The 12,186-nt window shown below is 36.6% G+C and overlaps 2 protein-coding genes across 2 annotated transcripts; one reads left to right on the forward strand and one right to left on the reverse strand.

Moving 5' to 3' along the window:
- The first annotated feature begins 839 nt into the window (after window positions 1-839).
- On the forward strand, window positions 840-8,101 carry LOC21385446 (ABC transporter B family member 19). The gene is made up of 10 exons (XM_024174839.1): window positions 840-1,127; window positions 1,481-1,535; window positions 1,732-1,907; window positions 2,004-2,204; window positions 2,753-3,012; window positions 3,374-3,687; window positions 4,362-4,585; window positions 5,271-5,614; window positions 5,970-6,415; window positions 6,624-8,101. Exons 1-10 carry the CDS (start codon window positions 840-842, stop codon window positions 8,099-8,101), a joined length of 3,786 nt encoding a protein of 1,261 aa, XP_024030607.1.
- Window positions 8,102-9,250: 1,149 nt separating this feature from the next.
- Window positions 9,251-11,830, reverse strand: LOC21385448 (zinc finger with UFM1-specific peptidase domain protein). Its single transcript, XM_010112161.2, has 5 exons — window positions 11,783-11,830; window positions 11,027-11,514; window positions 10,807-10,918; window positions 10,150-10,245; window positions 9,251-10,032 (listed from the first exon to the last, which is right to left on the reverse strand). Exons 1-5 carry the CDS (start codon window positions 11,828-11,830, stop codon window positions 9,949-9,951), a joined length of 828 nt encoding a protein of 275 aa, XP_010110463.1. The 3' UTR covers window positions 9,251-9,948.
- Window positions 11,831-12,186: the final 356 nt, after the last annotated feature.

Consider the following 12,186-nt stretch of genomic DNA (forward strand, 5'->3'; position numbering starts at 1 on the left):
TTTTTTTTTTTTTTTTAATATTAAATATTTTCCCTCTCTTTTTTTCCGCGGTGGTGAGTCATGGGGAGGTTAGGTTAGGATGTGATTTAGAAGCAGGTATATATTTACACGATTTGTTTGAAAACACGTTTCGATGCAGTACAGTGCTTGAATTCAAGAACTGGATTCACATAATGCTTCTACCAACAGACAACCGATAAAAGGGATCAAAACAGACTAGTTTTTATTTATTTATTTATTTATTATTATTATTATTATTATTATTATTTAAAAGTCAGTTCGGATAAATCTTATGACATGAATGCGACATAATATATTACTCATATAATATATGTATGTACTCCTATTGTTTAGAGGACAGCAGGCATGACACGCGGATTTCGATGCCCCCAAAAAAAAAAAAAAAACCCAACTCTAATGCTTTAGATGTCGGAATATATATAAATACATACGTATAAACATATTTATAAACTGAAACGACACATTAATGTCATTACCATGGGAATGGGAAATGAACTTTGATTGAGAACCGGCCACTCAGCTGGAGTAATTGTTTTGGATCTCTATGTCAGACAACCATAAACAGTCGGACAAGGTCAATAATTACTCTATATTATGTTCTTTTCGGCTGACATGCATGCAATAAAACACCAATACGCAACCAAAACGCAAAATAAAAAATTCCTTCTTTATTTTATCGTAAGGCCAAAGTATATCCACAAAATATTCCTTTCCTTTGGATTATTCTCATAACATCTATATAATATGGAGATACAAACGCTAAGATGCTACGAATAGAACTGTAGTCATACATAGTCAACAACACATGCACGCAAAATATGTTGCAAATTAACCCCCAGCCCCAAGAAAAACTCACTGATGAAGCGGAAAAGGTCGACGAGAAGAAAAAAGATGACAATTTCATTATAGCCAAAGCTGCTTTGCCGTTTCATAAGCTGCTGAGCTATGCAGATGCATGGGATTGGAGTTTGATGGCATTTGGGACGTTGGGATCAGTTGTTCATGGCATGGCTCAACCCATTGGATACTTGTTGCTTGGCAAAGCACTCAATGCGTTCGGCGACAACATTAATGATACTCATGCCACGGTCAACGCCCTCTACAAGGTTGTATAGATTTCTCACTGATCACTTCTTTGCTTAGTGCTTTTTTTTTTTTTTGGTTTCTAAATCACTTCTTTGCTTAGTTATTTTGCTCTGAATCAATCCCCACTATCACATGTGTTTGTGTCTTCATGACATGAAACTTGATAGATTTTGTCGAGATTTCGTTTTCAAAGCATTGCTTTATTTGTTTAAAACTATACTATCACATTGGTCTTGACAGATTGTCGAGATTCTGTTTTCAGCACAGGTTTTATAGATTATATTTCTTATGTGTGTGTGTATGGGTATAGATATAGATATAGTGGGCCTAATTTTGCATGCTAAATAGTTGGTTTCTTTCGTTTGTTGATTAGGTTATTCCATACGTATGGTACATGGCTTTTGCTACCTTTCCAGCTGGAATCCTTGGTAAATTTTCTTAACACTTCAAGCATGCTTGAATCTTGATCATCATATAATGTATTATAAAGATCTAATAAAAAACTGAAAATGAAATGATGCTTTACAAGATATCCATAAAAGTCAGAGAAAAATTACCAAGGGTAATGAAGTTTATTGGTTCCTTTTGAACTTCTTATTTATGCTATTTTCTTTGGAATATCAGAGATTGGATGTTGGATGTATGCAAGTGAAAGACAATTGGCTCGTCTAAGATTAGCTTATCTAAAAGCAGTACTTAGTCAGGAAATCGGGGCCTTTGACACAGACTTAACAAGTGGAAAAATCATTAGTGGAATTAGTAATCACATGAGTATCATACAGGATGCCATTGGGGAGAAGGTACAAAGATACTTCAAACACTGGCTAATCCTTCTTATCGTTACATTAATTTCAAAGTCGTTAAAATGACATTATTGATAATTATTTCACTTGTAGTTGGGCCATTTTCTTTCAAGCTTTGCCACGTTCTTTTCGGGAATTTTGATTGCTGCCATATGCTCTTGGCAAATAGCACTTCTTACCTTCATGGTTGTCCCTCTGATTCTTGTTATTGGAGCCACTTACACCAAGAAAATGAACACTATTTCAGCTGCCAAAATGGGTTGCCATTCACAAGCAACATCTATGGTAGAACAGGTAACAGTTTTTCAACAATAATAAGATCATATATAATTTTTAAGGCAAATGACTGTTTTACCCACCCTAATATCATTTTAATATCATTTAAGTACAGCTCAGCCTCCACTCAATTTTTTTTAAAAAAAATATTACCTTTAGAAATTTTAAAATTTTACACTTATACCCCCACTAAAATAAATATATTTTCTTATATACATCCACTAAAATAATTTATTAAAAAAAATTTAATATACGCTCTTACTGAAATGAAAGGCTGGTTTCGCTACTATGTGCAAGTCACATGGTCATTTCTATCACCAAACTGAGTCAAGCTATCCAGCTCCGCACTGAAATAAAGAGAGTGTCCCACCTCATGGGACTGATTTGCTCTATTTCATGCGGAGCTGTCCGGTGTGGAGTTGGAGGTGCGCTCACCATTACTCAAAATTGAAGGGGATTATAGGCCATACTGTCCCGAGTTCATAGAGAACTCTTGAAATTTGTACTGATTTATGTGAAGTATAATATTTTCATTCTTTACCGTATACTGTTTGACTTTGTGACAGACAATATCTCAAATCAAAACAGTATACGCATTTGTTGGAGAAAATTCAGCAATCAAAGCGTTCTCACAGTGCATGAACCAACAGTTTCTCATAAGCAAAGGAGAGGCTCTAATAAAAGGAGTTGGAACAGGAATGTTCCAAACTGTGTCGTTCTGTTCTTGGGCTCTCATCATATGGGTTGGAGCTTTCTTAGTCACTGACAAGAAGGCAAAAGGTGGAGACATGATAGCTGCAGTGATGAGCATTCTTTTCGGAGCGATGTAAGCAAAATAATATTCAAAAATAACTCGTGTAGAGCACAATCCTTCGAGTATACTGCATCAGTTTGGTATTGTTTTCGGAAGTTTCATAAGTCTTTTGCACATAACATGATAAAAGCGGCGTGTTTAGTAAGAGTACAAAAAAAAAGTACTTTACGATGCCATTAATGCACTTTTACAGCTATTTTAGTATCTTTTCAAGAACAATACAAGGAAGCACCAGTAATGTCTAGCACCACACACAAACAGAGAGCGGGTCTTACAACATGGAACTCACTTTCTATTAACTTTCATCTTTGTTTCTACCTAAAGCAAACAACTATCGTAAACTAAGTCTAATCTCACTTTGCTTAAATTTCAGAGCACTTACATATGCCGCACCTGATATGCAAATATTCAATCAAGCCAAGGCAGCAGGAAGTGAAGTCTTCCAAGTGATTGAAAGGAGACCCGTTATAAGTTATGATTCTGAAGGAATGACACTTGAGAAAGTTGATGGAAACATCGAAATACGCGATGTGTATTTTTCCTATCCATCCCGTCCAGAGAAAGAGATCCTTAAAGGGTTCTCATTGTCAATTCCAGCAGGAAAGGCAGTAGCTCTAGTGGGTAGTAGTGGCTGTGGAAAAAGCACTATAATCTCCCTAGTGTCAAGATTCTATGATCCTTCAAAAGGTTGGCACCATCTTTACTGACATCCTTAATAGCATAACCAAGCTTTCTTTCTTTAGCTGGTTGTTAATTAGCCATAAACTTTCTAGCTTATTTATATTAATAAGTTTTTTTTTTTTTTTTTTTTGGGCAAAATTTAAATTTTTTTTTTTTTTTTTGGGCAAAATTTAAATTTTTTTTTTTTTTTTTGGGCAAAATTTAAATTTTTTTTTTTTTTTTTGGGCAAAATTTAAATTTTTTTTTTTTTTTTTTTTGGTGCAACATTAACATTATTATGTTTTTTTTAATAAGTTGGATGGTTCTTAAGTTGGTTCATAAAGTTGATATTTAGGGGACTAGGGGTTCATAAAGTTGGTTCTTTTCCGATGTGTTAAAAAAAAAAGAATATTGTCTGTCATCATTGGTGATGCATATGCATATGAGAAATGTAACATAGCAATGTGGTGCCCAACTATTATAATTTTATTATACGACTTTTTTATTATGTTATCATGCGTGATGATGTATTGCCGCTGGTGATAAATAACAGTTTATTTATTTATTTATTCGTAACATAATCTGTCCTCTGTAATTTGATACTCTCTTTGTAGCTGATCAACTTCTCAAAATTATTTATCTTTTATCTTATTTGTAAGTTCTGAATATAGGTGTCTAATCTGTAGAAGTAAACCGTGTAGGGGAAATTCTGATTGATGATCATAACATTAAGAATCTGGGTTTGAAGTACCTGAGGAGAAATGTAGGATTAGTTTCCCAAGAACCAGCACTCTTTTCAGGAACCGTTAAAGACAACGTGAGAATAGGTAACATGGATGCTGATGACCAACAGATCCAGAAGGTAGCAGAGATGGCTAATGCACATTCTTTTATATCTCAATTTCCAAATCGGTACTTCGAAGAGGTCAGATTCTATAAATAGTTCTCAAAGGCAATTGTTTTCTGGAAATAATAGAACCGTGTACGCTGACACTTTAACATGAAATAACAATGATAATCAGAAAAAATGATCAATTTCTCTTTAAAAAAAAAAAGGGGGAAAACCAATAAAATAGAAAAGGACATCAAACATGAAAAAACGACAACCACATGGTAACTATTACGGAATTTAAGGGCCGGCCCGAAAAAGAAAATAGCGAGAAAACGACGACGAGACCGATAAACATGAGCAATGAAAATAGTTGATGTCACAGAAAAATTAAAAAAACGACAACAACCAGAAAACAGCAACAATATGTGTACACGTTATTAAACCTGAACAAGATGAAAAAAATGGCTGAAAACTTTGAAAACAAAAAAAATATTTACGAGCAACAGACAACTTGAAAACGGTGGGAACCCAAAAAAAAAAAATTGTAAACTGACATCAAAATTTAAGAACGACAGGAAGGTTCTATAAACGACTAGAAACATTACAGAAACAACAAGAACATGTTGAAAGCAATAACAAAGATCATGAGAGATGAAAAAAATACGAAAAATAAAGGAAGAAGAACTCATTTGTGATCGAAATACATTCCAATGTATAAAGCACCATTTGTTGCTTATTTCCATCATCAAAAACATTGCATTTACTTTTCTCATGATAGGTAGGAGAAAGAGGAGTTCAGTTATCAGGAGGGCAAAAGCAAAGAATAGCAGTAGCAAGAGCCATCCTTAAAAACCCTCCAATTCTTTTGCTTGATGAGGCCACAAGTGCACTTGATACTGAGTCAGAGAAACTTGTTCAAGACGCCCTCGAGAGGGCGATGCAGGGAAGGACAGTTATCTTGGTCGCACACAGGTTGTCAACTATTGTTAATGCAGATATAATTGCAGTTGTACAAAATGGAAAGATTATAGAGACTGGAACTCACAGCAGCCTCCTAGATACCAGCAAATTCTACAACAACTTGTGCCATATGCAGAACCTTAATCCAGTTCATCAATCAAGGTTAACTATATTTCGCTTTACATAAGCAGCAGTGGCAGAGCCAGAAAATTTCTTATTCAATGAGGACATAATCATAATCTTTTAGATATAACTTTTCTTGCTAATGAAGGGGTACAATTGAAACTTTATAAAAATATGAGATATAAAATTTAGAATTTAGTGGTTGCAGGCATAGCTAACGGCAATTTCACACCTGACTAGACCATAAGTCGTAGAGTTCAAATCCCCTTACCCAAGTTCAGAAAAAAAAAAAAAAGGGATTTTAAATGTCAATAGGGTACAAGTCCCCATAGATAAGTAGTAAGTTATAAGAAGAAAATGGAATATAACTCTCGTAATGTTAACTGGCTAACAGATTTACTACAAGTTCTTCTGAAGAAACTGAAAGTTTCCACCACCAGCTTTCATCTGAAAACGACACGGAACAAGAAAAGAAACTCACAAAGCCCGAGATTCATCTCAGAGAGACTTCCGAGCAAGATCAGGAACATGAAAGTAGAAGGAAAACTGCTATATTCTTTAGAATCTGGTTTGGCTTAAGAGAGAGAGAGCTGGCAAAGGTTGCTGTTGGTTCCATTGCAGCAGCTTTCTCAGGAATTTCAAAACCTGTCTTTGGATATTATATTATCACTATAGGAATAGCATATTACCAAAAGGATGCAAAGAGACAAGTTGGAAGGTACTCACTAATCTTTTCTGTAATTGGGTTGCTTTCATTATGTTCCCACACCTTGCAACATTACTTCTTTGGATTGGTTGGGGAAAAGGCGATGGCAAACCTAAGGCGAGGTTTATATTCAGGTACTCTTAACTTGAGCCACAAGTTATTTGCTTAAACTTTTAGGAGGATCGGTAAACTTAACATCAGCAACTTAAACCCCTTTGAGTACCTTCCTAGTTGGTTTTTTTATTAGAAGTTTGTTTTCTGTTTTGTTTTTATTTCTGTTTTTTTTTTTTTTTTTTTTTTTTGGCGAATAAATTTAATAATTGTTACATCCAAATGTTGCAGAAGTACTACGCAATGAAGTGGCGTGGTTTGAGAAACCTGAGAACAACATTGGCTCACTTACTTCGCGAATTATCAGTGACACGACCATGATCAAGATCATAATTGCAGATCGTATGTCGGTTATTGTACAGTGCATCTCCTCCATACTGATTGCAACAACTGTAAGTATGAAAGTTAACTGGAGAATGGGTCTAGTTGCTTGGGCTGTGATGCCTTGCCACTTCATTGGCGGCCTAATCCAAGCCAAGTCCACTAAAGGCTTTTCAGGTGACATTGCCGCGTCACATTCTGAACTTGTTGCCCTTGCTTCCGAGTCTTCAACCAACATAAGAACTGTAGGATCTTTTTGCCACGAAGAGCATATACTCAGGAAAGCGAAGAAGTCTCTAGAAAGTCCCATGAGGAAGAGCAGGATACAAAGTATCAAGTATGGCATAATTCAAGGCCTTTCCCTTTGCATGTGGAACATTGCACATGCGGTTGCACTGTGGTACACAACGATTTTGGTGCATCGAAATCAAGCAAGCTTTGAAGATGGCATAAGATCTTATCAGATATTCTCTCTCACTGTGCCCTCGATCACAGAACTATGGACACTACTTCCTACTGTCATCTCTGCCATTAGTGTACTAACTCCTGCATTTCAAACCCTTGACCGAAAAACTGAAATTGTACCAGACACGCCAGAAGGGCCGCATCTTGATAGGATCAAAGGGAGTATTATATTCCAAAATGTCAAGTTCATCTATCCATTAAGGCCGGAAGTAACTGTACTCAACAATTTCAGTTTGCAAATTAAGGCAGGGTCCAAGGTGGCTCTCGTTGGCCCAAGCGGAGCTGGGAAATCTTCCATTTTAGCCCTTTTGCTCCGATTCTACAATCCCATTAAAGGAAGGATACTCATTGATGATGAGGACATAAGAAAGTACAATTTGAGATGGTTGAGGGCACAAATAGGATTGGTGCAACAAGAGCCTCTTCTCTTTAGTAGCTCGATTCGATCCAACATCTGCTATGGAAATGATGCGGCTTCAGAAACCGAGATTGTGGAAGTCTCAAGGCAAGCAAGCATACATGAATTCATAAGTACATTGCCTGATGGATATGACACGGTGGTCGGGGAAAAGGGGTGCCAACTTTCGGGTGGGCAAAAGCAAAGAGTAGCTATTGCTAGAGCACTGCTAAAGAGTCCCGCAATTTTGCTTCTAGATGAAGCAACAAGTGCTCTTGATGCTGAGTCTGAGAGAAGCATTGTGAATGCTTTGGAGAAGATAAATGTAAACACAAGTGGTGGAATAACAATGTCCAAGACCACACAGATCACAGTGGCTCACAGGCTTTCCACAGTGATGAACTCGGATACCATTTTTGTCATGGACAAAGGTGAGCTTGCGGAAATGGGTTCTCACTCAAGTTTAATAACATCTGAGGGTGTTTATTCAAGACTATTTCAGCTTCAAAGTTTGGCGGGAAACTAGCATGTTCTTCACCGGCCTTGAAGGAGTAGTTTCTGATGACTTTGGTCATAGAGATTTTTGACCAAAGGTATGAGATAATAAAGGTTATGATGCTAGAGGCTCCTCTATTTTATTAGTAGAATAAATCACCATCTCTCTTTCATCATCCCAAATTCAGCTGCTTTACTATCCAGGATAGAATCTCCAAAAGAATGCACTATCAGAAAAAAGAAAAAGCAAAAAGAAAAGAAAATGCAAATCATTTGAGATTATACGCGCGACAGTAAAATCGTTTTTGGAACTTGCCCGGATTTCAACATCTCTGGCCTCATGCATGACTTGTAAGCCAGAGTCTTTAAATATTCACTAAATGTTACCATCATCAATTTACTAAATGCAAATTACACAATCAGAGCTAAAACAAAAATATAAAAAAAAAATGTAAGCCACATATCTACATATCAAGTATGGCATAACTCAAAGGTGTTTCTATCTGTTTATGGAACATTGCACAAGCTGTTGCGCTACAGTACACTGCTGTTTTGGTCCACGATAAGCAAGCAACTTTTCTAGATCATAGTATCAGATCTTCTCGATCATAGTATCAGATCTTCTCTCTCATAGTGCCTCTAATAACAGAATTCTGGACACCTATTCCTACTGTCATCTCATCTCTGCCATCAGTGTACTAATGCCTCCATTTGAATCCCTTGACCGAAAAACTGAAATCGAATCAGATACACAAGAGCTTCCAAATTCCACTAAGGTCCGAGGGAGGATTGAATTTCGAAATGTTAAATTCAAATACTCATTAAGACCAGAAGTAATTTTTCTCAACAAATTAAGTTTACAGATTGAAGCTGGGTCCAAGGTGGCTTTTGTTGGCCCCAGTGGAGCTGGAAACTCTTCAATCTTCATCCTTCTGCTCCGGTTCTATGATCCTCAAGAAGTAAGCATAATTATTGACGGGAATGAGATAAAAGACAATATCTGCTACGGCAACAATGTGGCTTCAGAAACCGAGTTTGTCGAGGTATTAAGGCAAGCAAACATGTATGAATTTATAAGTAATTTGCCTGATGGCTATAACGCAGTTGTAGGGGAGAAGAGCTGCCCATTTTCAGGAGGACAAAAGCAAAGAATAGGCATAAGGTATTAAGGCAAGCAAACATGTATGAATTTATAAGTGATTTGCCTGATGGCTATAACGCAGTTGTTGGGGAGAAGAGCTGCCCATTTTCAGGAGGACAAAAGCAAAGAATAGGCATTGCTAAAACTCTGCTAAAGAAGCCTGATATTTTGCTGCTTAGATGAAGCAACAAGTGCTCTTGAAGCCAAGTCTGAGAAAGCCTTTGTGAGTGCTTTAGAAACAACTGAAAAACTGTGGCGGCCTACTATCCAGAATTACACAAATGAAGTTGCGCATAGGTTTTATACAATCATAAACTCAGATACCACACAAACTTGATAGCATATGAGGGACTGTATTGAAGTCTATTCCGGCCATAAAACTTGGTGAGAAATCTCAACAGCATCTGGAACTTGAATTCCAAAGTCATCAGATTGTGTGTAGTTGCCTCCTGTTACAGATAATTGACTTGAATTCTGGCAGTGGCTCCTGAAGTCCATCTTTGCTGTCGTTGGTTGTCAACTGATTTTATCGTTTGTTCTTGCACCATCTCATCCCCATACTTGAGCCAACTTCAAAGAAACAGTGTAAATAGATTTCTATTTTACTGTCCTACATGTTAATAAATTAACATATTTCCCGGCTATGGAAAACCTTGTCTGGACCTTATTTCCAACCAAGTTGCACACATTAACCTTGTGGTAAATTGCTAACCTTGATCGGGAGTATAAAAGATTTTCTAGATTTCGAGAAATACACTGTTTATTGTCTTGAGCGATTCCATATCCTCCCCAGTAGCAATTCCAGGATCAACATAACATAACTGAATATAAATAATCACATCAAGCCCAGTCCTCAAAAAGTAATAAGGAAAAGGTCATTCAAGTAATTAATAAATAAATAAGGAAAAGGTGAAAAGTACTATTTAGGTAATCATAACCTGGAACTGCGGCTTTTTTAGTGTGTGGACTCCTCTCTTTATAAACTTCTGCCATCCTACATTTTCTCTAAGCGATTTTTCAAGGGCGGCAGTTCTCTGTAATCATGTGGCAGAAAAGTGAAAATAATGGCGATGCTATTGACAAGGCATATACTACAGCAGGTTCACTGAGAATATAATGAAGTGTTTTAACTATCAGAAGAAAAAAAAAATGATGTGTTTCACAAAGTGAGCTCCTGAAATTAGTTTTAAGGAAAAGTTATCCTAGTTCAGTCGGAAACGTTTGGTTCATGGATCAGAATCATGTTATTAGAATCATTTTTGATTTACGTGTATTTTTTGTGAGAGAAAACACTGTAGCGAACCTTGAACCATGATTCAAATCATGGTTTGAATCCTCCAACCAAACATCAAAACAACAGTGTACATTTGTCAAGAAGAGGATATAAGTTCTGATTTCAGTTGAAGCCTAAGATTTTCCAAAAAAAGGGTAAAGAGAAAACACCTTAAATCCATCTAAAATTGGAATTCTTCGTATTACTATGTGTTGTGAACTAATCAATTCTATTCACCAACAAAACCTAACTGCAGCTTTTAGAATGCAAAAGGAATCACATATTCCACAATTAAGTGAAAAATGAATAGGATGAAACTTACATGACCAGGGTCCAAGATCAAGAGATTATGTTGCTGAACCCCGTTTCGTTGATATTTGATTTGAATTCCAACAATAGTTCTTGAATGCCCATCATGTTGGAAGTACAAGGGCCTGCTCACAACAGCTCACAAAACATTAGAACGCATTCAAAATGAATGCTATCCAAACATGATACTCAACATAACAATTTCCATGTTGGGCTACAAAGATTGGACTTACGCTTTCTCACTGACAATGACACAACGATTGCCGGGTTTAGTGGTGTTTTCATTAGAAAAGTAATTCCAGACCCAGTCAACAAGAACCTGCTGACCCCTATTTTTTCTTGTGATATTCTTTTCACTACCCAAAGAGCCACCAAGCTGCACACCAGAAGAACTAGCCCTTTCCTGCACACTGGAATCTCCTTGATGAACACTATGATTCTTTCTCAGAACATACCTATCCATTGGTCCATAAACTTCAACCCCTCTCCTCTTTCCTCCCATACACATAACAACGTTCACCTCGTCCCCAACACTTGAACCTGGAACACTAAGATAAAGCGACTCCAACTCTTTAGGACCAAAATCAACCACCATTGCCCGGACCCCAAAGGAGCGTAAAAGGGCAGCACATTCAGTGGTTCCGATCCACTTTTTCGAGCCATAAATCTTGTGGTCAAAATGTTCAGCACCAGGCTCATCAAATCCCTCTTTCCAAGCAACCTGACAAAAGAAGATGAAGTTTTAAACTCGTTCAAGGAGTTAACATAGATATACTCTAAAACATCTCTGAATATTATAATAATGATGATGAAAATTGAATAACATTATAGAGGTAAAGTTTAATCCCTCTAGGACTAATCGAAGAAAAAGACTACTGCCAAGGTGGTAGCCTAGAGCAATGGATTTGGCTTATTCCCAAGTGCTTTAGTAGATGGGACATCTCAAGTTTGAGTCTCATGGGAAACGCTTTGGACTATTTCTAGGCTACCAACTCAACATCATTACCTCTTGGTGGGTCTAAGGTGACGCGCTTCATCTTCCATCAGCTCAAATGCGAACATTCCTTAACATGTGGAGACCCCTACGCTCACACAAAAAGGAAGTAGCTACGGCCGGTCGCTTCCCACACTTTTTTTTTTCCCTACCAAAGTCTAAGTAAAAGAGTACATAGATAATGATATCCTAATTCTGAAACAAATGGTGCATTTGAAACTCGTTTTAAAATGATTTTATTTTTTGTATGAAAATAAAAATAAAAATGAAAACGTTTTCAATCTCAGACATAAATTATTTTTAAAAATGCGTTATAGTTTTATCAAAAGATTATTTTCAGTATAAAAAATCTATTAATGTTTCTCTTTCTACTCGAGAGGAGAAAACTTTTTATTTTTC

Source organism: Morus notabilis, unplaced genomic scaffold (genome assembly GCF_000414095.1).
Source record: "Morus notabilis unplaced genomic scaffold, ASM41409v2 Scaffold3120, whole genome shotgun sequence".
NCBI classification, from domain to species: domain Eukaryota; kingdom Viridiplantae; phylum Streptophyta; class Magnoliopsida; order Rosales; family Moraceae; genus Morus; species Morus notabilis.

What these genes read in the sequence shown, in the direction of transcription:
- LOC21385446 (XM_024174839.1), top strand. Translation starts at nt 840, where the DNA reads ATGTTGCAAATTAACCCCCAGCCCCAAGAAAAACTCACTGATGAAGCG. An exon ending in CTTTCCAGCTGGAATCCTTG is followed by an intron (nt 1,536 to 1,731) that starts GTAAATTTTCTT and finishes TTGGAATATCAG; the next exon opens with AGATTGGATGTTGGATGTAT. An exon ending in AATCCAGTTCATCAATCAAG is followed by an intron (nt 5,615 to 5,969) that starts GTTAACTATATT and finishes ACTGGCTAACAG; the next exon opens with ATTTACTACAAGTTCTTCTG.
- LOC21385448 (XM_010112161.2), bottom strand. Translation starts at nt 11,830, where the DNA reads ATGAAGCGCGTCACCTTAGACCCACCAAGAGGTAATGATGTTGAGTTG. An exon ending in GTCATTGTCAGTGAGAAAGC is followed by an intron (nt 10,919 to 11,026) that starts GTAAGTCCAATC and finishes TGTTGTGAGCAG; the next exon opens with GCCCTTGTACTTCCAACATG. An exon ending in TGATCTTGGACCCTGGTCAT is followed by an intron (nt 10,246 to 10,806) that starts GTAAGTTTCATC and finishes ACATGATTACAG; the next exon opens with AGAACTGCCGCCCTTGAAAA.